The following is a 26,456-nucleotide window of genomic DNA, read 5'->3' on the forward strand; positions in this document are numbered from 1 at the left end:
GATAAAAAGTTCAACAGAGTCTGAAAAATTAAGAGAGAATACGTTTTCAGAGATGGGCTACATTTATCCCAACTTCCAGTCTGCAAGACTGAAAAGGAACCTTCAAACAGTGTATAACGTAGCAGGTTATGACGTGCACCACGATTCATAAAGACGTGTATATGAATATCAGATAAACCGGGATTTGCTGCCAGACTCACAGCTCCTGAAATCTGCGAGAGAAGGCTCGTTCTATGTGAGTCGGGATTCGGCCCACAGGGATTAAAGTGTAAAAGAATGTGTTTGAGCGAGTGTGTGTACTTGTTTTCGTACACTTTCAGGACAGTGTCCTGATTTTGCAGGAAAAAAAAAAACAGAACAAAAACAGAACAAACCTACAAACACCCACACAATCCTCCTGACTTTGTAAAGTGCTTTTTCACAAAAGCTCAATGTTTCATTTTTAAAAAATAACAAAAAATAACAATAAAAACAACAAAGCCATTTCTTTTTGGTTCCTGATGTAAGACTTGGGTTAGGCTTGTAAATGTTTTTGTTTTATTACACATAGCTACTGACACGTATACACTCACTGAGCTCGCTATTAGGAACACTATACTAATACTGCGTAGGGCCTGCCTATGTGCTCAAAACAGCCTCAGTTCTTTGTGGCATGGATTCCACAAGATGTTGGAAACATTCCATTAAAATTCTGGTCCATGTTGACATCACTGCATCATGCAGTTCCTGCAGATCTTTCAGAAGCACTTTCACGCTGCGAATCCCCCGTTCTACCACATCCCAAAGGTGTTCCACTGGATTCAGATCCAGTGACTGGGAAGGCCGCTGAGGAACACTGAACATTCATGAAACCAGACTGAGATGACTTTTACTCTGTGACACAGAGTATTATTATGCCGGAAGTAGCCATTAGAAGAAGGTAAATTGTGGCCATTAAGGGATGCACACGGTCAGCAACAACACTCAAACAGGCTGTGGCATTCAAACAATGACTGATTGGTATTAATGGACCCAAAGTGTGCAAAGAAAACATTCCCCACATCATTACACCACCACCATCAGCCTGGATTGTCGACACAAGGCAGGTTGGGTCCATGGATTCATGCTATTGCTAACAAATTCTTACCATACTGTCTGTGTGCCTCAGCAGAAATCATGATCCATCAGGTCAGGCTACGTTTTTCCAGTCTTTAACTGTCCTGTTTTGGTGAGCCTGTGCCCACTGCAGTGTTCTTGGCTGACCAAAATGGAACCCAACAGGGTCTGAGTGAGGCCTGCAGTTCTTAGATGTTTGTCTGGTTTCTTTTGTGACCTCCTGGATGAGTCATTGATGAGCTCTTGGTGAAATTTTGGTAGATCGGCCGCTCCTGGGAAAGTTCACCACTGTTGCAAGTTTTCTCCATTTGTGGATAATCACTCTCACTGTGGTTCGCTGGAGTCCCAGAGCCTTAGCAATGGCTTTGTAACCTATGTGCTGCTTTTTGAGACCTTCTAGCTGCTTCTCATTGCCAGACAGGCTCTATTTAAGTGATGTTTAGATTCAACAGGTCTGGCAGTAATCATGCCTGGGTGTGGCTAGTGACACTAAACCCAATTGAATTTGGTTAACTATTTGATTCAGAAGCTAAGGGGGGCAATTACCTTTTCACACGGGGCCAGGAAGGGCTGAACAGCATTTTTCCGTCAATAAATCAAATCATAAAAACAGCATTTTGTGTTGGGTTACCTTTGTCTAATATTAAAAGCACTTTAATTATCTAAAACATTCAAGTGTGACAAATATGCAAAAACGGAAGAAACTGGGAATGGGGCAAATACTTTTTCACAGCATGTATATATGTAAACATGCAATATATTATTATTACATTGATACATATATTGATACATGTCCCATATACATATGTGTGGGACAAAAGTATGAGCCCACGTCCTGACAAGGTATAAAAACAAACGTGCGCCTATGTGTGTTACCTCTGCTTCATGCTGCCGGTTCTCCACGCTCCACTCCCCGTTCGGCCCGCGGAACGACTCCAGCTTCTGCCTCATGATCATCAGCCATTTCTCCACGTTCAGCAGACTCTCATGGAAATTCTCGTGCTCAGAAATGCTCTCCTCACTTTCGTTCACCTTCACCTGATGAACACACACACACACACAATCAACCCCAAAAACAATGCCACATCTGAGAATCAGGCTGTTATAGGATCGAGTTCACTTTGTTCAATAAATAAAGATCTCCTCGGGCCAAAACAGTGCATTAAAACTAAAATAACCACAGTTTGATCAAGGTCTTCAACATCATCATCATCATCATCAAAGCACAGCAGGAGATAAGGAAACCAGGGGGGCAATCTTTGCGGCTTCTACAGATCTTGAGGACTGAGTCAGAATTACTTGAAGCTTGGCATTTTGAAGTGGCTAGTTAGAGGATATAAATTCTACCCATGAAATATTTCACATCTTTATTCATTAAAAAGACAGGAACTTTACTACATCAGGACTTCCAAGAACCTTGAGCAGATCCTCCTTACCCGAACTGCTTTATAGAGCAGTTTCCAGTCTGCGTAGAGGCGCTCAAACTTCGTCCTGTTCGTCGGGCTGGACGACACCAGCGTCTCCAAAACCGTGATGTGAGCCTCACTGTCCTCCAGGTCCCTCTTAATGACCTGAGGATGGATACAATGTTAACCGCTTAAACTTAATGGACAAATCAGCAAGGCCCAATCCCATTTCACCCTTCGCCCCTACCACTTAGCCATTACCTCTCTTTCAGAGGCTCACTCCAAACAGAGTGATATGAGAAAAAAAAGAAAAACCGCCAAGATGGCTGTGCAAGAGACCAAAGAAACCCACAAATGTGAGTATTTTCACCATAAAAAAATATAATAACTATTGTACTATTTTAGTTTAATGTCATTTCAATGTATTTGGATCCTTTTCTTCATAACAAGCATAAAAATTGCTAGTAGTAGCTGATGTCTCGATAGCTATCTAGCTTCTTGTTTGAATTTTCCCATTCCACGTTAAGTGATGCAGCAGTTCTGATGCCCTAGAATGTAACTGCTGCATCACTTAAGGAGGAACGGGAAAATTTGAACAAGAAGCTGTCGGATAGCTGACTTACAGTGTCAGTTAAAGAGAGGAAACAGCCATGAACCCACACCAGCAGGAGCTCACAAACTCACAAATGTGTTTACAGCTTTCAAAACATGAGGTGAAATAGTTTGTTAGTTTATACCAAAAAAAAAAGACTTAACATTATATTGTTTCATGTGATTTTTCAATTAAAAAGTTTCATTAAATAATAAAAAATAAGCTAAAGATAGCATAGAAAGTAGGTCTAAGCTGCAGTGTGTCTGTGGCTGTGGTGGGGAAGAGGTGATATAATTGATCATCCTCATTTTTTAACATGAAAAAAAATTATAATTTTACATGCTGTCCAGGTCTAACCTTAGACAGAGCTAATAGTTAGTAGATAGTTTACATAGTTACTGGATAATATTCCTGAAGATTAATCACCGAGTAATAATCCGTAAAGGTGAAAAAACTCTGAGCTCCAGCTTTTCAACTACTACATGAAAAACCTGGATCACTCAGCCGCCCCCTGCAGTCCAGCATGATGCAACTCTCATCAGTGTCACTTCTGACACGCATCTCTCTATCTGCGCTCAGTAACGCTCAAATCAAAAATGTGTTTACTTGCTCTTGATGCAACACACAACGATCACATCAAGTTACATATGAAAGGACCTCAAGCAGTATATCCCACCTGTTACCTTTGTGCTCAAACAAAGATCGTATCTAAAGAATTTATCAAAGCTGCAACATTTATAAAACACCTTTGACTTTGAGCTGTATTTTTATCCTTTTTTATCCAGCTGTGATGGGATGCTCACCTTTAGCTGGTCAGCCTGGCTCTTCTTGGCAAGAATGTCAGGTTGGAGCCCTTCTGCTGCAAGAAATCTCTCCTTTATGGAGGCCAGTCTCTTCTGAATAGAGTCGTAGGCATCACCAAAGTCCTTCGTCCTTGAGATCAGTCCCTGAGGGGAGGAAAGACAAAAGCTTGATTTGCTGTATGTAAAAATGCTCATTTAAACGCAGTTGACACATTATCATAGACAAACAATAAACAGGAATTGCCATAAAAATCAGGCTTAGTGAGGAAGCACAGAGGTAGCCGCAGTGCTGAAGGCAACAGTTTGGTGAACGTAGTCAGTCATCTAAGATGTTTTGTGTCTGACGTTTGCTTTTGTTAGTTTTGCACTGGATCTATGAGGCTAATTAAGCGTGTCTCATAAGCCTTTCACTGCATTTTATCACTTACATTTGACACAGATAAACAGAGTATTAGCAGCTTGAATTTTGTCCAAAATTTTGTCTTTTCTGTCTATTTTAACTCACTTTTGATCTGAGCATAACTCTGGAGCCCACAACAAAACATGTGTCAGACAGTGACCGTGATGAGAGTTGCATCACGCTTGACTGCAGGGGGCTACTGTACGATCCAGGTTTTCATGCAGTAGTGAAGAACTGGAGCTCAGATTGGTTTTAAGCCTTATACTGCAGGTTTATTATCCAGTTTTTAACAAGTTATTAAAAGGCCCAGAGTCATCTTTAGCAGATAAAAGTATGTCATACAATGTCAGAAACCACAGTTAGCACAATGCTAATCGGTGTACATAAGTTTCCATTGTTGTTAGCTACATGAATCTCGTAGCTCCAATGCAAACGTCAAGCACAAAACGTGTCTTGGCTGACTACATTAGTTAAAGTGTAAATAAACTGTGTAAATCTGACTTTGTTGATGATGATTGGGCACCTGTAGTCGACTCTTCCTCTGCACAAGCTGGCTGTGGAGCAGCTCCCTCTTCCTCATGTCCGCAGTGAGCTCCTCCAGCAGACTGTCTGCTTTGTCCTTCCCAAAAACGGCAGTCAGGAGATCAGCCTTCACCTGCAGCAGGCTCAAACGTTCTTGGAGCTGCACACTGTGCTTTAGGAGCTTCTACAAAGGCAGAAAAGAAGAAATTACAACCAGAAAAATAAAAAGTTGAATATTTTTAACATTGTAATAAATATCTCAGCAAAGTGCTACCAGCAGTGCTGTAATATGTAAAGACTTTTGTCAGTATCGATTTGTAGAAACAACCATAAAGAGGCCGTAGAGAGAAAATGTTGAGCCTTTGAACCATTCACAAGTGCATCTAAGGCCTCTGTACAGCACCAGAATATTCGGTTCTCTCTTCACTCATTCTAGCTTGTATAAGATCTGTGAAAGCGTAAGAGAATGCCCGCGGCTTTCTGGGGGCTTTACCTCAATATTCTGCACGAGCAGAGCGATGTGGGAAAACTCGGTCACTTCTGCTGAAGCCTCCAGAACCTGAGACACAGCCTGACTCCACTGACTAAAGCCATGCAGTGGGTCCTGCAGAACCTGCCTCAGAGCGGTCTCACTCTCCGAGGACAGCCGGGACGAACGGCCTTTCACACTGCGCCACACAAACATACACATCTGCAATCACAACTGTCCACCACAAGTACATATAGACATGTTTTCCTTTCTATGTATACACTATATATTACACATAACTACTTTATACACTCACTGAACACTTTATAAGGAACACTATACTGATACTGGGTACAGCTTCCCTGTGTGCTCAAAACAGCCTAAATTTTTCACAAGATGTTGGAAACATTCCTGTGAGATCTGGTCCACATTGACATGACTGCATCGTGCAATTGCTGCAGATTTTCCAGGTGCACCTTCATGCTGTGAATCTGCCGTTCTACCACATCCCAAAGGTGTTCTATTGGATTCAGATCTGGTGACTGGGAAGGCCAATGAAGAACAAAAGCTTGATTTGCTGTATGTAAAATGCTCATTTAAACGCAGTTGACACATTATCATAGACAAACAATAAACAGGAATTGCCATAAAAATCAGGCTTAGTGAGGAAGCACAGAGGTAGCCGCAGTGCTGAAGGCAACAGTTTGGTGAATGTAGTCAGTCATCTAAGATGTTTTGTGTCTGATGTTTGCTTTTTTAGTTTTGCACTGGATCTATGAGGGCTAATTAAGCATGTCTCATAAGCCTTTCATTGCATTTTATCACTTACATTTGACACAGATAAACTATATTAAAGATATAGATATCTTTATCTAGATAAACAGTATTAGCAGCTTGAATTTTGTCCAAAATTGTGTCTTTTCTGTCTATTTTAACTCACTTTTGATCTGAGCATAACTCTGGAGCCCACAACAAAACATGTGTCAGACAGTGACAGTGATGAGAGTTGCATCACGCTTGACTGCAGGGGGCTACTGTACGATCCAGGTTTTCATGCAGTAGTGAAGAACTGGAGCTCAGACTGGTTTTAAGCCTTATACTGCAGGTTTATTATCCAGTTATTAAAAGGCCCAGAGTCATCTTTAACAGATAAAAGTATGTCATACAATGTCAGAAACCACAGTTAGCACAATGCTAATTGGTGTACAAAAGTTTCCATTGTTGCTAGCTACATGAATCTCGTAGCTCCAAGGCAAACGTCAAGCACAAAACAAAAAAGAACAAAAAAGCCGTTCTACCACATCCCAAAGGTGTTCTATTGGATTCAGATCTGGTGACTGGGAAGGCCAATGAAGAACAATGAACTCAGTGTGATGTTCATGAAACCAGTTTGAGATGACCTGCTTTGTGACATGGCGTATTATCACGCAGGAAGTAGCCATTAAAAGATGGTAAATTGTGACCATGAAGTGATGCACATGGTCAGCAACAATACTCAAATCAGCTGTGGCATTGAAGTATTGATTGGTATTAATGGACCCGAAGAATGCCAAGAAAACCTTCCCCATACCATTACACCACCTCCACCAGCCTGGACTGTTGACACAAGGCAGACTGGGTTCATGGATTCATGCCACTGGTGTCAAATTCTAAAACTACCATCCGTGTGTCTCAGCAGAAATTGAGATCCATTAAAACAGGCTACATTTTTCCAGTTTCCTAACTGTCCAGTTTCTGATGAGCCTGTGCCCACAGCAGCCTCAGCTTTGTTTTTTGGCTGACAGAAGTGGAAGCTGACTTGTTTTTCTGCATCACCTCAATAGTACTGAGTAGTTATTTGAGTTACCGGAGCCTTTCTCAGCTCTAACCAGTCAAGCCATTCTCTGCTGACCTCTCTCATCATCTGCAGAACTGCCCCTCACTGGATGTTTTTTCTTTATTGCACTTTTCTGAGTGAACGATAAAGATGGTGTGTGTGAAAAGCCACAGGAGATCAGCAGTTACAGAAATACTCAAACCTGCTTGTCGGATACCGACAATCATACCACAGTAAAAATCAGGGAGATCACATTTTTCCTCATTCTGATAGTTGATATGAATGTTACCTGAAGCTGCTGGACCATATCTGCACAATTTTAAGCACTGCACTGTTGCCACCAGGCTGATAAGATAACTGCATGAATGAGTAGGTGTGCAGATGTTCCTAATAAAGTGCTCAGTAAGTGCATGTCCAAATGTTTGCATACATCTGCTTACTCTGAGATTAACAATATTAAAGGAATCAAATTTAAATAATTTTCTATTACCTTAGTCAATCAGCCAAGACATATTTGGTGTCCGAATTTAGCTTGAGGCCAATGTAGCTAACAAACACTTGAAGTGAACAGTCACCTAAATCTTTTCTATAAATACATCTTCAAAACTTCATTAAGGTCATGCAGACTTGTTGTTGTGGTTTAGAGCACAGTATGACTTACTGTGAGCGATAAAAACGAACAAAACGTCACCATGTAGCTGAATGCAGCAGTCAGCCACTTTAGGACAACAGGGGTGTTGTCTAAATACTGTCCACATACTTGCATGTGAGGTCGGATTCTGCAAGGGAAGGCAGAATTTGAAACAGCATTTGCTGTCTAATGTGGCTTCCCACTGTGTTCAGTTTCACTGGGAAGTTTTCTTTTTTTATTGTTCACAGTAAATCATAATGTGTCCTAAACCACTTCAACAAGTCTGCACAACCTTAATGAAGGCCTGGACGTGGTTTGAGAGATGTTTGGGGATGTATGCATTAGCTTTGTAGCTCCAGTGATGAACTAAAGAAGCATTTGTCTTGGCCTGGCTGGTTGCCCTCGTCTGTGGTGAGTGGAAAATTGTGCTAATTTGATTTTTGGGCATGGTGACCTTAGGCCAGAGGTGGAGAACTGCACAGTTTGACGATTTTCCTGCTCAGACACATGTGATTCAACTCATCAGCTAATTACCAGGTTCTGAAGTTCTGAACAATATTAAACCATGTGCAGCCTTTCAAAGGCTCCAAGATAGAAAGCTTTTTTAAAATATAGTCGTATGCAATCACATTTCTTTGATTTTCTAAAGTGAAAATTAAGTTAACACGTCCTCTACAGCCCTGTATGTCAAACATAAGTCACAATCCTATCCAGTCTGTGAAATAATTTTGACTTTCTATAAATATGAGCCTGTTTCATAATGCGCTGCACTACAATCCCCTAGCATGCACTGCAATGTAGCGTGCACTCCCACCTCCTCCTCAAACAACTAAATCTATGGGACAGCGGTTACACCATAATTCTACACAAATCCACGTCATATCACAAAACACAGCATGCTGCAGTTCAATTCAGTATGAACACTTAACTCAGCAGCTCAGAAACTGATCCCAAGAATGAATGAATGCTGACGTTTTTACCATTTTTGAATAAACATTGGACAGTTTGGGTTACAGTAAAATGTTATTTCAAATTGAAATTAAAACATAGGCGTTCTCTGGCCCACAGACTTGTTGAGATTTTTTAATATGGCCCTTTCTGTGGTTGAGTTTGACACCCCTGCTCTTTTTTGCTCAATTTAACATGTTGGGTAAAAATTTAATATAGAACATAAAATGTTGCTTATGCAAAAGTTTGACATATTTTATATTTTGTTAATATGTTAAACTCTTCAAATAAACAGAGATTGTATGATAAAACCTTCAGAAATGTCACATTTAAGTGTGTCCTCTAAAAGATTATGCATTAACTTATTTTCACCTAGAAAATCAACAAAACGTGTAAACGGCCCAAACTTTTGCAAATGACTACAAATATTCAATGTGTAAATTTATGTCCAAAACAAAAGTTTTCATTTTGTACTTTAGTGAACTTCAGAGCAGGAAAATGTAGAGATGTACATTTCCACAATCATTATATCATTGCAGAAGCTTTATATTATTCTAATTACTATGTGAATCTCATTAGAAGTAAATTAGTGTCTGTCCTCCATTACGCATTTCAGCTAATCAGTTGTGCTGTGATGAGGGACGCGGGGGCCTAAAAAGCCCTATTGGGTTGAAGGCTAGTAGTTCTGACTGAAGTTACTCCATATGAACTATTTCATAGTTTTAATTAATGTCAAATTTGGAAAATAGTAATAAAACTGTTCTCTGAGTGGGTGTGTCCAAACTTTTGACGGCTATATTGTTTATTTCCCACTCTCTGACACAAGCGGAGAAATCCTATCAGAAGAAGAAATTCAGAACATTTAGTCAGTGCCACCGTTTTTTTTTTTCTTTTGACTGAAATAATAAACAGAATGCAGACTCAATCCTGCCAATACAGAAAGAAAATCTGCATATATAAATGAAAGAAAATGTAAGTCATAACTAATTATGCAACTAACTAAATGTGTAACTAATTATGCGTAATTAAATATGTAATTAATTACATTTAAACAGTTTAGTCAACAGCAGTACAACAAGACAGCTAAGGGTTAACATGCTGAACACGACAGTGACCGTAAAAGAATGCATAACCTGTTCATGCACGGCCCTGCTGAATATTTGTGGCTGCCTGTTTATGTTGAATGACCCGTGTATCACACATGAATTATGCAAGCAGGTTATTAAATTACTTGTTTGTCTCCGGTGTGTTAGCCACCCTCTGGGTGTCTGCTCTCTGCTCACCTTTGATACTCCTTAACTGCAGCCAGAACATCATCAGACAGCTCTCTGTGGTCCTGAGGGAACCTGAATAACTCCTTCAGCTGGGTTTTGAGCTGCTCTACCCTCGGCTCCTCTGCCAAAAGTACGTTCCGCACGCCCTGCAGCACAGACAGAGAGCTAATCAACCCTGCAGGACACATGCTGATCACGGGCTCCACCAAACAGCTTCCAAACCAGCATTAATGACTAATTCCTCTCCATGGGGCAAAGAAAAGCTGCTTTCACTGATCTAAAAAGGATTTCAACCTTGTCAGAAGTTTTCCACCGTGGACAGCTATAAGCTTAACCACCTTACTATTTCAGCACAGCTTATAGTATGTTACTTCAGTGTTTTCCCAAGTCTCCACTACCCTGCATACTTACTTACTGGTGCATTCAAACAAAAGAATGAAAAAAAAGTCATATGGGTAAAAATATCACTTAATTTACTTATTATGGGCAGATTTTATGATGCATTTGGCAACAATAATTGAGATAATACACACCAAACTTTCTTAATCATGCTATACTTTGGCCTAAATGAGCTTGTGATCTTTGTGTCTTGTGATATTCTAAAGAGTCCGAATGGCAGCACTCACATTTGTTCAAATGCACTGCACTAACAGAGCAACCCAAGACTCATGAGGAGTTCAAAGGGTCCATTTGCATTTTATTTTAGTGGTTTTGTGTGGTTTTATGTAAAACAGTCATAATTAATTTTTACATGACCATTTTCCACCCCTCTTTATCCCTTAGAATTAAACAAGCTGTTTTCTTACAGTGCCTTTAAAGGCTGCCGTATGTAAGTGAACTCATATTGTGCCTCATTCAAAAAGCAGTTCAGACTGAAGCACTCCTTATAACTTCAGCGTGAATGGGAAGAGGTAGATATATGTAATGTATGTGTAATATATGTAATGTAAATGTGTAGCGTTATGCCATCACAGATACAATAAAATCAAAATAGCTCCCATATATAGACTAAGGCCCAATCCCATGTCTTATTTTTACTCCTACCCCTTGTTTTTGAGTGTCACCTTGCCCCTTGGAACTGAGTTACAAGGGGTAGTGGTTGAAATCTTCCCTACAAAATGGGACCCTTGAATAAAAAGAGCATTACTTCATTAACAGCTACTAGCGCTGCTCTGTAGGTGACCCTGCCAGTCTGCAGTGACAGCAGAGGAGGGTAAAGTTCAGCTCCTCACTGCTGGGCTTTAGTTACATTTAGGGCATCATATGCCTTTAAAGAGGTGGGGCAATTATTTATTATCAGCCACCCCTAATTCTTCAGTGATGTGAAGCCAAAGTCAGCTATTCGGTAGACTTTTGTTTGAACTTTCCCGTTCCACCTTAAATGCTGCACCATTTAAGGTGGAACGGGAAATTTAGCTAGCTACCGAGACATCAGCATACTACTAGCGATTTTTTGTTTGTTATGGAAAAAAGGACCATAATACACTGAAACAACATTAAACTAAGATAAAACAGTGGCTATCGTAATTTTTTTAACAGAGAAAATACTTGGAGGGTCATGTAGCTCTAACACTTCGCCCTACCCCTCTATCTCAACAACAATCAGGACACCCTACCCCTAGACATGAATGTGCAAAACGGAGGGGTACAATGTAAGAACACTACATTGTAAAACTTTTAAAAGGCCCATATCTTATATTGTTCATGTATCTTTTGCTTCTTCTGAAGTCCACTTAAAACATTAGCGTGGCTTCACATACCAAAAACAGTCATAGTTCATTTTTACACAACCCTTTTACAACCTCTCTTTAGAATTAAACAGCCTGTTTTGTTACTGTGCCTTTAAGACTGATATATGTACATGAGCTCTGTTCTGACTGGCTGTCCCTGTATTGTGCTTCATTCAAAAAGCACCCAGGCTGAAACACTTAAGGGATAAACAATACAGGTTTGAAAATGGTCCTGTAGAAATGAGTATCAACATTTGGTATGTACCTTTTGATACACAAAACCACAAAAAATGTTTTATGTGGACCTAAGAGGATAATGAAGTAGTAAAAAGCAAAATGTAGGATACAGGCCCTTTAATAATATAGAATATAAATAAAAATAAATAAAAAATATAAATATTAAATTGTCGTCTTCATCAAGTTTTCACTGCACATTATAATCCACTCTATGCTAAACTGCTCTTTGGCTACGTTCACATTACCAGGTTGAAGTGGCACAAATCAGATTTTTTTGCCCTAATGTGACTCAGACCTGATGTTTTCAGAGCTGTGTGGACACAAATCTGATCTTTTCAAATCCCACCTGAGCCACTTTCATATGTGGTCCTAGATCGGATACGTATTCAATTTGTGGCCATGCAACCTTAATGTGACGCTCAGATTGGAATTCATGTGCTTTTTTCCACTGCGTGTGCGCCATTATTCAGCGTTACCATGGCAGCAGCGCCGAACATAAGTTAAAGCCTGTAAACGGTGGAAAAGCAGCTCATCTCACCTTTTTCTCCTTCGTCTCGCTCTAATAATGAAGCTGAGAGCTGATCAGAGTTAATTATCTTCTCAGCGAAGCTCGTTCTGCTCGTTAGTTTGTTTGCTGATGATGCACGTGATTCATTCACGTGACGTTACTGAGCAGGATGAGCTCATGAGGGTCATTTCAGGACGCCGGTTCGTTCACATTAATGACAGATTTGAGTCACTTACCTAAACAAGTGTGAACTATTGTGTCAGAGAGATCGGATTTGAGCAATGAGGCTTGTAATCTGAACGTAGCTTTTGCACGGAGTTCACTACTGAACTCTTAAAGCGTACATCTTTAAATGTTATTTATTGATTATTTGCGTAGTGTGTATTACAGACACTGACCTTAACAAATAAGCTACATTTGTTCTGTGGTGCAAAAACCCAAACCGCTAGAGAAATTCCTTTCACTGGGTTGTGAATATTTGTCACTCCCCACTGCGGAATGTACCTGAGGCGGTCTGGACTACATAATTACGGCCACAGAACTATGCAGGCATTCCCGTGTGTCCTACTTGACAACTGAAATGGTTTTAGGGCGGGGTGAAAGCGAAAGGAATGGAGCACTAACTGTGTATTTCCTCCACTGAGTCACCATGTGCTCCTCCGTCCTCTCTCCATCTTTACTCTCCAGCTCGCGGCTCATTTTCTGCACCAGCGCCCGCAGCTGCCCGATACCAGCAACCAGCTCCTCTCTGCGGGCCAGGTACTGACTGTGGGAGTCTAGCAAGCTCTGCAGTTCCTCCTGGATGTCCACCAGGGCCTGACGGAGTCTCTGCCAGGCCAGCCGCAGCTCCTCCACCTCCTCTGTGATGGTCTCCGCTCCAGCCGGAGACGTGTTGACCTTCACAGCCTCAGCCAAACCTTCAATGTACCGTAACGTCTCTTCCTCATGAGCTATACTGGCGTCCAGCTCCTGGAAGGAGAAGGGAGTTTTAGGTTGTCTAAGGCAGGGGTCGCAACCCAAATGTTAAGAAGAGTCATTTTGTCCTTCCAACAAAAGTCAAACCTAGAGATGAAACGATATTGAAATTTCATATCACGATTATCATGACCAAAATTATCACGATTATCGGTATTATCGCGATATTGTTCAAATGTGTTGAAAAGTAAAATGAATAAAAAAATAAATACTGATACACAAACTGAAACTCGTTTCACCAACTTTTATATTAACACAAATAGAATTGGCAGCAATATACACTTTTTGTTTGCATAAACATTAAAAAATAAGATGAGTACATTTTTTAGTATTACTTTTGTATTACTTACAATACTTGTAATACTCTGTAAACAAAAGAATGGCAAATGTATTATTATTACTGTTATTTTTATTATTATTACTGTTAATATTCTTATTCTTATTATTATTACTGTTGTAATTATTATTATTATTATTATTAATAATAATAATAATAATAATAATAATAATAATAATTACAATAACTAGGGATTTCCCTGCATAGAGAATTAAATCTCGACCAACTCTGAGGTGGGTCATAATGGAAAATTACTACTTCTAAGAAGTGCTGCACTCGGGGGATTTCTGTCCGAACTGCAACTGCAGCATTATTGTGCCGTTGTGGCGCTGAACCCCTAATCAACACAGTGCACCAGGAAAAACAGCCAAAATCACAGAGGAACTGCGTGACCGCGCTGTGAGCTGCAGACAGTGTAGAACTCACACAGTGTGAGTTCACCTGTTGAGCTGCTTCTCTAAAAGCATTTTAAAACTAAAACATAACTTAAAATGAACATGCGTCTGAGCTGCAGCAGAAACACTCCTAAAGTTTAATCTCTGAAACTCTGCTTTTCCTAAAAGCAGCACGCAGCGTTTGCTCGCGAGGTCCCGTCTCAAAGCACACTATCTTCCCTATGTAGTGCACTTCGCACAAATCCTTCACCCAAAGAGTGCAGGAAATGTTCGACTAAGTCATCTTTAATCAACATTAACAACAGGTTACAAATTCCCTATTTAAAACTCAACTGCTTGTTAATGATGATCATGTTTGTCTGAACAGTAGCGCACTACTGAGTGATTTGAGACGGTGTTATTCTCCTCTCAGATAGTAAACACTGCACGCGAGACGAGAAAGGGGAGCTGTGCAGATTGAACTTTTGCAGCTTCTCGTTCCAGAGCTTGTGTGACTATCAGAGCTCATTTTGGAGACTCCGCTCCACAGAAATGTGTGTTACAAGCTTTAGTTTCGATTCACAGCTGATTCACCGATTGTTTTTTGTTTTTTTTTTCTTTTTTTTGACGCTAAAAGCTTCATTTAACATTATTAACGAACCATAAGCAAAAGTTAAACCACACAGACCATGACATTTCTTCTATTTCGAAGTCTCCACAGACTTCTCCGTTAAAGTTAACCTTGCATTCTTGCAGGTAGCGGGTGGTGGTCGCGAAGATGACTCGTAAGGTTTTGATGTGTTGCCCCCTTTCGCCGCTATTTTATTTCGGCCTGTTCTGCAGACAGGGTGGTCATCTTCAATGAACTTTCCTTCTGCATCCTTATAAAACCCAAAATATGACCAAGCGTCAGACTTGGCCTTCTTAGAAGGCTGAAATATCTCCGAATCTCCGAGTTAACCGTCATTAATTTTACCGCGGTTTACCGTGAAACCGGTAACCGTATCATCTCTAGTCAAACCACCTTGGGAGCCACAACATTTTATGTCCATTTTAGCATCTTGGCTGTAAATATGTCTTAATATGTGCTACTATCACAGGCTAAAAACTATAATAAAAATTAAAACGCAGACTCACTTTGCTCTGCTTTAATCTTTAGCTCAGCTATAGCCACTTTTCTCGCATCTCCAGCAGGAAACTTTTCCACAAAACTAGAACAGTTTCTTGTAAAATGTCTCTCAACGTTTGACTTTTTACGGGGCTGGAGTTGCTTCTCATTCACTAGCTTCAATTTTCCCGTTCAACCTTAAATGGTACCTGAGGCATCAGAATGTAACTGCTGCACCATTTAAGGTGGAATGGGAAAATTTGAACAAGAAGCTGGAGAACGAGAATCTGACTTCAGCCTCGTGACTTTTCAGTGTTTGACAGTTTCACGTTGCAGATTAAACATATCAGTAAACCAGCTGAAGTGCATTCGTCTCAAAATTTTCGATGTTCGTCTTTAATCTTTCTCTTTTCTTTAGATTCTTGCTAGGCGAGATTGTTGCTTGCATTGCTATGGTGACCAGCAGTCTGTGCGCCAACCTTCAAGGTTAAAGGTTCATGAATGAGCTGTTATAGGCTACATTAACTCCGGAGTTTAAGACCATAAATCTAAAGGCCGTGATTTCTACTCCATTGGCTCCAGATTGCTTTAATCAATTATAACTCATTAATCGTATGTAAAAGTTTGGGCACCCCTGAGCAAATGACATGTTTTGCTGAGTGAAAATAAGTTAACATGTCCTCTACAGAGAACATACTTAAATATGACATTTTTCGGCAAATTTCAGTGCCCAATCTCTATTTATTTGCTGAACACTGGACAAAAAAACAAATCAAATATAAAACATGCCAAAAGTTTTGCACAGGTCACATGTTTTTTCCACAGTTTTAACAAACAGAACAACGGCATTAGAACTCAGGTGATTTACAGAGAACAGCATAAACAAGGTCAAACTCTAAAGAGATGAGTCTGGCCAAATTCCCCAGTTCAGTTCCTTCCTCTCATAACTACAGATTGCTTTTAAAGTAGATAGTAAATAAATCATAGTAGATTCTGATTAATACGCCTCATTATTAATATAAACTGAATAATAAGATCACAGATTAAGGGGTTAATATCATCAGCCCAATAGACCAAAAGTCAGACACAAAAACATTAGAGACAGTGACTGACAGCGTGTTGTGACCTCAAATCAGATTTCAAGCTTCAAAGAAAAAGCTGATTATAGTGAATAAAACATGGGATAATGTCACAGCCAGTGTCAGTCACTTTCTATGGTAGAGTATAAATAGATTTCCCATAAGATCAGCGCAGTCCATCTCCCTGCTCTAATAAGTGGGTTAGTGTACCTGCAGGGCCTCCAGTCTATTCTCAGAAGTGTCCTCCAGCTCTGTGAAGCGACTCACTTCTTCTGTTTTCAACACCAGCCACTTCTGGAATTCATGAACATGATTTTGGAATTGCTGGTCCTCTTCTGCCACTTTCTGGACCAGAGCCAGCCTCTCCTGCAAATAAAACAAACATGTCGCAATAACTCAACAGAGAAAACACCACACCATCACAAAAAGACAACAACTATTCTTTAGTCTAATACGTGGATCGTTCTACCTAACGGGTTCGACGTCAGAGCTGAAAACACATTTCAGACTTGGACTAAAAACGTGTCCCAATACCTTAATTATGTTTATTTTCATTAAAACAAATGATTTAATACTTCATTTTGTCACTAACAAAAAAAAAGACACTACTAAAACTTTACCAAATATTTGACAGTTTCAGCTAATTTTGAGCACAACTCAAAAACACGAGCTAGTACATCACTAGCAAACACAATTTTAAACAGTTGTACACACATAAAATCATATTTTTCATTAAAATATAAGGAGATTTATTCAATTAAAGAAAATATTTGTTTAGGTAGTGACAATTCTTAATATTCCACACTGATTTTCAGACTTTGGGACACAGTGGGATCTAACTGCCCACCATGTGGCCATGAGAGACAGGGATGCAGTCTCACTCCCTGCTCTAAAATGCAGGGGCGTGGCCAAAATAAGGCTCCACCTATGGACTAAAAGTCTTTGTGTTCCAGCATGCGACATGAAAACATGAGACAGCGTTTTTTTTTATTTAAAAATTAAATTAATATATACGTTAATACATTTGATACATATAACTCTCCCAACTTAAGAAATCAAAAAGACTTTTTAAAAATTTTCACAAATGTAAAAGCCAAACTATTTTTGGCTAAAATGATCCATACAGACCTGAAAGATATATCATTTTTATATCAAAATCACAAGAGCTAATGTTTTAATTATATCCCACATTATTCAATGTTGTGTAACAAGTTTTAAGAGGGCAGATTTCACTTAATAACACAGAGCTTGTGAACTGGCAGTCTCTGTCAGTTTCAAAGCCTCAAGCCTGAAAAATCAATGTGCAGTTTTCTGGGGGAAAAACAGGCCAGGAGTTTTAGTTACAGAAACTAACTGCATTTAAATTGCATTATTGGTCACAATAAATATCACAAATAGTTTTCGAAAACAATCAACCCTACTGATGTATTAATAATTAGATATTAAATAAATATTAACTATTAATTAAATATTAAAAATGTTAATTTTCATATTTACTAAAACCCAACAGAAGTAACATTTGTAACATTACTGGGAGCAGTGAGGACTAAACTGTAAGTCAACTGTCATCCCTTGCTTTAGTTTTCAGACAACGCTTTTCAGAAAAACATGTTCAAACAGGAGTACATGACTGTAAAAAGAGAGTTGGAGGACAGGACCACCTGCTTTCCCTGTTATATAGCTATGAATTTGCATACTTGGAAAATTATATATATATAATTATATAAAGATATATATACACACACCAATCAGGCATAACATTATGACCACCTCCTTGTTTCTACACTCATTGTACATTTTATCAGCTCCACTTACTATATAGGTGCACTTTGTAGTTCTACAGTTACAGACTGTAGTCCATCTGTTTCTCTGCATACTTTGTTAGCCCCCTTTTACCCTGTTCTTCAGTGGTCAGGACCCCCATGGACCCTCACAGAGCAGGTACTATTTGGGTGGTGGATCATTCTCAGCACTGCAGTAACACTGACATGGTGGTGGTGTGTTAGTGTGTGTTGCGCTGGTCTGAGTGGATCAGACACAGCAGTGCTGCTGGAGTTTTCAAACACCTCAGTGTCACTGCTGGACTGAGAATAGTCCACCAACCGAAAATATCCAGCCAACAGCATCCTGTGACCACTGATGAAGGACTAGAGGATGACCAACACAAACTGTGCACACATATATATATATATATATATATATATATATATATATATATATATATATATATATTTATACACACTCACACACAAATACATGAAAATAACTGAAAAAGCCAAAAAGCCAAACTGCAGATCCAAAGTTGTTTGCAGGTATGTAAACTGAAAGTAGCTGCAATTTATTAAACTTTGTAACTGTTATGACTACATAATTTAAATGATACATAATTAAATCATTTAAATAGTAGCACAAAACAACTGTAACAACTCTGTTCAACTGTAACTTAACAGTAATAACTCTAAGGCTTAAACTCTCACTGCGTGAACTTCTGTGCTACCTCTGCTTTGGTGCGGATGTTGTTGTAGGCGTCTTGCAGTGCGTCCTGGGCGTTTTCGTCCACACTGGTGTCCTGTGTGCGGTTGTGAAGAGCCGCAGCCTCGTCCACCAGCCTCTCCAGGAGCTGAGCCTGGGCCTTCACATCACTGCAAAGGACACGGTGATGGTCCAGCTGCCACAGCTTCTCGCGCAGACCCAGCTGCAGTTCCAGCTGTGGCTCCAGTGTCCTCTGCATCTTCACCAGCCACATGTTAAACTCCTCATGGGCCTTCAGATACTCACTCCAGTGCAGCCACACCCACTCTATACGGCTACGGTACATAAACAAAACGCAATTAGCAAATAACAATACCATACTTGAGGTGGAGAGTTAGAGTGAATAACTTCATGGCTGTGGTCTCAGTAGATCATCCAACCATGTCGGTATTCATGATAATATTCAGTCTTGAACATTGTAATGATTTTGTAGTTTTGCAGCCACAGTTTTGAAAAAAGATTAATGCAATGAAGCCCCAAACATTATTTCAAATTTCTTCCGCCCAAAAAGTAGTTCTAGCAGCTGCATATCTTTTATTTATTTTTTTTATTTTTCTTCACTAGATACTGTAGCTGGTTAGACTAAAGACTTAAGCTTATGCTGTTAATAGCAAAAACGTGCTGTGTGCAAGATGAAACAAAGTAAAGCCTCACACAGCATGAGCGCTGCACACAGAGTATTGTATTTAGCTAGAACCAGCTTAGGCTACATTCACACAGCAGGTAAAAGTGGCCCAAATCTGATATTCTCACCAAATGCGTTTCTTTTGTTTGGCTGTTCACACTATCTTTTAAATGTGACCTGTATGCGACATCAGTCTGAACAGATCAGCTCCTAAACTGACCCACATGTGCAAAAGAACAATGCTTTATATGGCTCATCCAGAGGTAAACAATCATGACTGCCAACGAACAGGGCGCGGTCACTTCTTTGGTTCGTGTCCTCGGATTCTTTAAACTTTGCTTTCAGACTTTTAACTGTTCTTTGACGCTGCAGCCTCATTCTCCTACGCCTGTGTTCGGACATTTCTTTCGAAATCTCTTCAAACACGGAGGTGTTTGGATAAGGCTTGGATAATTTTTGTACAGAAACATCAGCCCAAATGTTTATGAGTCTCAGCAGCGCAAAATTATGACAAATGTCGAGTTGGATTGGCATAAAAGTTGCATGAATTCCAATCTGGCTGTTCAGACTGAGTCGCATTGCTGCATATAAGATACGTATCGGATTTCAGTACCACATATAAAGGCATCTCAAATCGGAATTAAAAATGTCAGATTCAGTTTGTTTTTGCTGTTCACACTGACACACATCTGTAACACTTATGAAAAGAGAGATCAGGTTTGGGACACTTTCACCTGCTGTGTGAACAAAGCCTTAGATAGTTAATTAAATCTGCCTTTGTGGATTTATTCATGAAACTGTGAAAGGTACAACATGTCAGAATTAAGAAATTAATGGAATTAACTAATGGATCCATTGAGAATGGAGAATTAACTGCCTGCCATTGCGTTTCACCCACAACTTCACTCATGTTTAGCAGGTACGGCACTGCTATCAAAATCAGAGTATAATTCTACTGTTAAATTTAAGTTTACTTGATTTAACTGAACACTAAAATGTTTATTAAACACTATGTATTTATACAACATCAACAACAAAATAAAGAAAATAATAATACTGTATTTGTGGTGACAGAAGAATTATTTTTATTATTTTCTTATAACATTGACTAAGATGCACTTAAATGAGTATATGTTTAGTTTAAACATATTTATTTAAAATTTAAATAAAAAAATTAAATATAAAAAAAATAAATTTATTTAAAATTTATTTAAAATTTAAAAATGAGACATTTTTTTCTCTGAAATTTTTCCCAATCGCTCCCTCTGTTTGGAGAAGACCATCTGGCTAGTGGCTCCCACGTAATTTGAGTTTGAAACCCCTGGCTTAGAGTAGAGAAACAACTGTTGTTGCTTAGGAACCAGTGGTCGGTGGAATGATACAGGTATGGTGAAATATCAGATATATCAACAGCTTTTGAATCAGATTATGTTAAAAAACTGGTTTATAAATACTCAGACAGACTGAATAACAGGTCTGTGTTTGTGCTCCTATTACAGAAATGGTGCACTGTATAGTATCGGCCATGTTGTAGCGTTGGGCAAATTCTAAACGATCAACAACACTCTCAGAAATAAAGGTACTAAACTGTCACTGGGGCAGTGCCTGTCTTGTCACTGGGGTGGGACCCTCAAGGGTACATCTCAGTACCTTTAGTCAGGGAACGTAACTGTACCAAAATCCACTGAAATGATATGTTCTAAGCTGTACTGACTCCACACACCCCGTCTCGTCTCCAGGCTTTTATTTTACTGTTCTGTTTTAAAACATTCGGTTATGAAAAGGTACAAATACGAACTTTTCACCTGGAAAAACTTATTTAAGGTTCACAATCAGACCTTAAAACCACTGTTGTACCTTTGAGGGAACATTTACATTGTTTGTACCTTGATGAACGAAAAATGTACCTGAACAGAACCTTTATTTCTAACAGTGAATAAATGTTTTGCTCGTTCTGGTCATTCCTGAGTCAGTACACTATATAGCAAACACTGTGTGCTAAACACTGAATGAGTTAAAGGGCCAATATCCTACATTTTTCACTGAGTTTCATTTTTTTAAACTTTTCCATTTTCCATCCATTATCCAAGCTGTTTTTATTACCGTGCCTTTAAGATCGACAGAACTGTGTCAAAGTTTAAAGCACCTGAAAAAATATATATATTTAAAAAACTGTTTATTTGGTCATAAAGTACATATATGCTCAAAATTACAATACTTATACTAAATACAGATCATGTTAATACAATAAATAGTGATTTTATATATCACTGTTGTCGGAACAAAACCTTGTATCTCCACAATGATAACTTTACACAAAAAAGGGAAAAACCTACTGTACTTTTAATGTAAGTCAATGGAACCAGACTTTTTCCAAGTCATTTTGGGCCAATTATTTCGGTCCATTCCTCATGAAATTTACACAAAATGTAAAGGACAACAGGCATTTTCAAATTATGTCAAAAACTGAAAAATGCCAAAAATGGAGATATGAGGTTTTCTTCCAACAGCAGCGATATGTTCATGTATTTAACAACTTGCAAACATCTCCTCATAGAAACACAGTAGTATTTGTAGATATGCTTCAATATCTGTTTTTTTTAAATCTGTTGCTTTTTTAAATGGATATATATAACTGCACTGTTGTGAATACAGAACTTGTTTTTTGTGACCATAATGAACACAAAACTTGCGGCTTAGTTTCCATATATGGATTAGGGAGTGAACTGTACTCGTCAAAGCTTTAGTTTACATTCTACAGAAAAAATTCACTTTTGCATGATATGACTCCTTTAACGGTTGAAGCACTCTGAAAACAGCACAGTATTTTTAAAACTTTTGCACATCACTTCTTATTTTAGCTACAGGCTGCAGCCACATGTTTTGTCAGGAACTGTGTGGTTAAACAGTGTCAATGGGTCTTGCAGATATTACTATAAACACTCTCTCTAATAGCTCAGCTGACCGTGCTGCATACGGAAACTGAGAAAAGAGAAATAAAGTATATTTTATGTTCAGATGCTGATGTTATGACATTAATTGAAGGTAAATGACACCCTATTTTTAGTTTGGTTACAGCTGCAACAGAAAGGTTACAGTCATATTTTGCTCACAAGTGCTAAATTACATTATTAATGTGGTATTAAAATAAGCCTGAGAAAACCAGCTTAATAAATATAAACTTCTTTTACATCGTCTCATATTTGAGGTGGTTTCTTCCCACCTGAGATTCAGCCTTGAAAATTTAACCAAAGTTGTTTTAAACACCAAAAACACAACAAAAGCTGAACTGTTCGCTTTCGATGACACCAATCGATTAGAGTTTTATTACATACATAAAAACGACTTCTGATTAAAAAAAAACATACAGACAACTACCAGGTTTTACTTGTTGTTAAGTGCACTAAAATGCTCGAGTTTGGTTTTGCCTTCAAATGTCAAGGTTGATTTTTTTTCCTGAAAAGATTTCACCATGTTCGATACGGACAGGATTTTTATCTCTTCTTTAATAGACATGTGACTTAAACATCTCTGAAAATATTGTGACTGTAAATAGTTAAGATGTAAACAGAGTCATTCAGAGTGTTTTGGTGTGAAATGCTTCGTTCTAGAGAAACTTGCCGAGTCAGAACTGTTCACAGTGGTGGTGATAGGAACCAGACGTCCACCTCTAAAACCTCCCTCACAGAAAGGGACGTCAGAGACATTGTTTTGCAACAGTTTTGAGCAACAGTTTTGGCCTAAAACCTATTTTTAAACCCATTCTTGGTAGCGAATAGTGACAAAATAGTGCCCTTTTCATATTTTACGGTATGTTACCATCATCACTACATACGATGTGATGATAGGAACCAGACGTCCACCTCTAAAAGCTCCCTCACAGTAAGTTATTATATGAAACGGTTGCGAATACACAGCCTGATGTCCAGGCATTGTTTTGTGACAGTTTTGAGAAGATTTTAGTCTAACATGTATTCCATTCATGGCAGAGTGATACACACAGGGTGTTGTGAGACAGATTTATCACTATTTCATCACCATCAACATTACATATAAAACTCAGAAGACTCGTGTAGGTTCACCGGTGGTTTTGGATAGTAAATAAAATGTCTATATCTGTGTTGTAGTCATGGCGACCCCTAGTTCCTATCACCACCACTGTAAAGAAATCTGAACCATTTCACACCAAACCACTCTGAATGACTCTGATCACATCTCAACAATGAAATAATGCATGAACTCTGAAAGATTAGTGGAATTCCCCTTTGAAATCAGCTGGAGTTGAACCCAGCAGATGTACCTGTGGCAGTGGATGATGTAGGTTGAAGTCTCCTCCCACAGAGCCTTCAGGTCTTTCAGTTTGGAGTGAGTTTGGTTCTTCATTTCCTCATCTCCGCTATTCAGGAGTGTATCTGCAGCCGCCAGCACCAAGTCCATCTTCAGCCGACCATCCTGCTCCGACTCGCGGATTTTCTACACAACAAAACAGCACAACCACGTTCATTTAATGCAGACAAAGACAGGCATATTTTTGTTGGTTCATTTACTGAATATATATTCAAATAAAATGTATACCTTATTCCCCTTACAGCAAATGTAGCTGATCAGACGTGCTTGAAAAGTACTCTTCTTTATTTTTATACAGGAGCTACACGGCTAATGTAGCTAACAATTAACAAAAGCTTCTACTCCAACAATTAGCATGGTAGAAAATGCCTGATTTACCAACATATCTGCATAAATAGATGGTTAAAATGGAAAACAAGGTCACTCAGAGTGGTTTGGTGTGAAATGATCCGCTCTGGAGAAACTATAGGCAGAACTGTTCACAGTGGTGGTGATAGGAACCAGACGTCCACCTCTAATTCTCCCTCACAGAAAGTTATTACATTAAAATCATTACGAACACGCTGCCTGATGCCTGAGACATTGTTTTATGATAGGTTTGAGAAGTTTTCGGCCTAAAATTTTGTAATGTATTCATGATGGAGGGATACATGCAGGGTGATATGAGGCAAAACAGTATACAAAGAAAATTTGTGGTGTTGGATAAAATGAATAAAATGGCTAAATCTGTGTTGTAGACATCACAATCCCTGGTTTCCATCACCATCACTGTATAGAAATCTCTGTCTGTTATTAGACATCAAAACACTCTGAATGACATCTCAATTATTGATTATTTTTTGAAAAATCACTGAAATTCCCTTTTAAATAATCTCTAATAGGTTTGATTCTGTGGTACCTGACACTGCATGACACACTGTTATCTATAAACATCAACAAAAGCACAGACAATTCAATATGGGCTTCAATATGGCTGCTACTGCCTTTAGCTTTTACTGTTTATGTGATGTATTTTTGTCCACTTTTTAGGCAACATTATGTCAGTGTACGAAGGGACAATGTTAGAAACCACATAAGAAAGTCCACTTGACATTAAAGTCAGTATGATTTGGAAATAATAACTCATTCTTCTTCCACACTGTGATGCATTTGTGAGTGAAACACAGTATCTGGACCAAAAAAAACTGTTGATGGAAGAACATTTTAGTCGTTTAAATTACTTGAAAAGACCAATCTTGCTTTATATGAGCAGAGGCATGAAGTAACAATGTAGAAACTGTCCAATTTGATTTCAGGTGGACTTTAACTTGAAGATTTAAGGTAAGAATGTGACGACTTAGACATTCAGATTGCTTGATGTTAAACTGGTGGCTGTAAGTTTCCATTACTTGTTAGCTACATGAGCTTCTTAGCTCCAGTGCACAACTATAGAAGCAAACTTCGGACACCAAACGTGTCCTGGCTGACCGGCTACATTTGGAGTGAGGGTGAAAACTGTGTATATTTGATCTATGGCACAACCATCGCTGTAAAAAGCCCATTTTCCTACATGCAAAAAAAATAAAACTTCCCCTTTTCCCATTTATAATGCTTGTGTTTGTTCCAAAAACAGTCATAATTAATTGTTACCATTTTCTGTTTATCAATGCTTATAATTTCAAATGAAACAGGGTGTTTTTGTTACTACTTAAAATTCTTCTACTGACATATAAAGCTTTGAATGGCCTTTCTCCTCAGTACCTCAGTGACCTTATTTCCTATTATCAACCGACACGCCCACTTAGATCACAAGGTGCTGCTCATTATTAGTACCCAGACTAAATAAAGTTACGTCAGGGGGAGGAGCCTTTTCATACAAAGCCCCCCAGCTTTGGAATAACCTACCAGTCTGTGTTCGGGACTCAGACACAGCCTCCATCTTTAAGTCTAGGCTAAAAACTTACCTGTTTAGTCGAGCCTTTGGTTAATTTGCTTTCCTAACTATGTCCCTCTTATCCCCCCCTATCGACCCCCCCCTCCCCCTATCTTTCCCTGAGCTGAGCGGCTGCCTGTCCTGAGAGGGTCTGACCTGAGATGCGGCCGGCGCTCTGCACAGTGGTGTTAAACTGTATCCACTTATACTGTTTTGTGTCTGTGCTGTTATCCGGTGTCGACCAGAGGAGGATGGGTTCCCCTTTTGAGTCTGGTTCCTCTTAAGGTTTCTTCCTCCTGTTGAGGGAGTTTTCCTTGCCACTGTCGCCAAGCCTTGCTCACTGGGGGCGTGGACCCGGATTCTCTGTAAAGCTGCTTTGTGGCGCTATGTAAATAAATTTGACTTGACTTGACTTACTGTGCCTTTAAGGCCGATATATGTAAATGATCTGTTTTGATTAACTCAAAAAGCAGTTTAACTTTAGCATTAACGGGCGGGGCTAAACTGCTGTTGGCTGATATAACAGGCGGATTTATGTAAATGTGTCGGTTTTCATGACATCAAAAAAACAATTCATTTAAAACAGCGTCTTATTTTCTATATATGGACTGTATGGACAGCTTTGAAACTTGCACAACAATGCTTACATACTACATCAGAAAGCTCAGTTATCCACGAAACCATGGGCAAAAACCATGGGCCCTTGTTCAGACATATGCATTTGATGATTACCAGT

At 39.1% G+C, this 26,456-nt stretch overlaps 1 protein-coding gene across 2 annotated transcripts in view; it reads right to left on the bottom strand.

Annotated features, from left to right (window-relative positions):
- The window catches only part of syne3 (spectrin repeat containing, nuclear envelope family member 3), a 63,380-nt gene that overhangs the window by 32,730 nt on the left and 4,194 nt on the right, over nt 1-26,456 (bottom strand). For both annotated transcript variants that reach the window (XM_036592991.1, XM_036592992.1), the window contains exons 3-12: nt 23,762-23,934; nt 18,802-19,111; nt 16,515-16,670; nt 13,056-13,400; nt 9,966-10,102; nt 5,312-5,486; nt 4,820-5,002; nt 3,897-4,040; nt 2,532-2,666; nt 1,972-2,133 (exon numbers count right to left, since the gene is read on the bottom strand). In XM_036592991.1, coding sequence (XP_036448884.1) covers nt 1,972-2,133; nt 2,532-2,666; nt 3,897-4,040; nt 4,820-5,002; nt 5,312-5,486; nt 9,966-10,102; nt 13,056-13,400; nt 16,515-16,670; nt 18,802-19,111; nt 23,762-23,934 — 1,920 coding nt within the window. The remainder of the gene's footprint in view (nt 1-1,971; nt 2,134-2,531; nt 2,667-3,896; nt 4,041-4,819; nt 5,003-5,311; nt 5,487-9,965; nt 10,103-13,055; nt 13,401-16,514; nt 16,671-18,801; nt 19,112-23,761; nt 23,935-26,456) is intronic.

This window comes from Colossoma macropomum, unplaced genomic scaffold (assembly GCF_904425465.1).
Source record: "Colossoma macropomum unplaced genomic scaffold, Colossoma_macropomum, whole genome shotgun sequence".
Taxonomy (NCBI): Eukaryota; Metazoa; Chordata; class Actinopteri; order Characiformes; family Serrasalmidae; genus Colossoma; species Colossoma macropomum.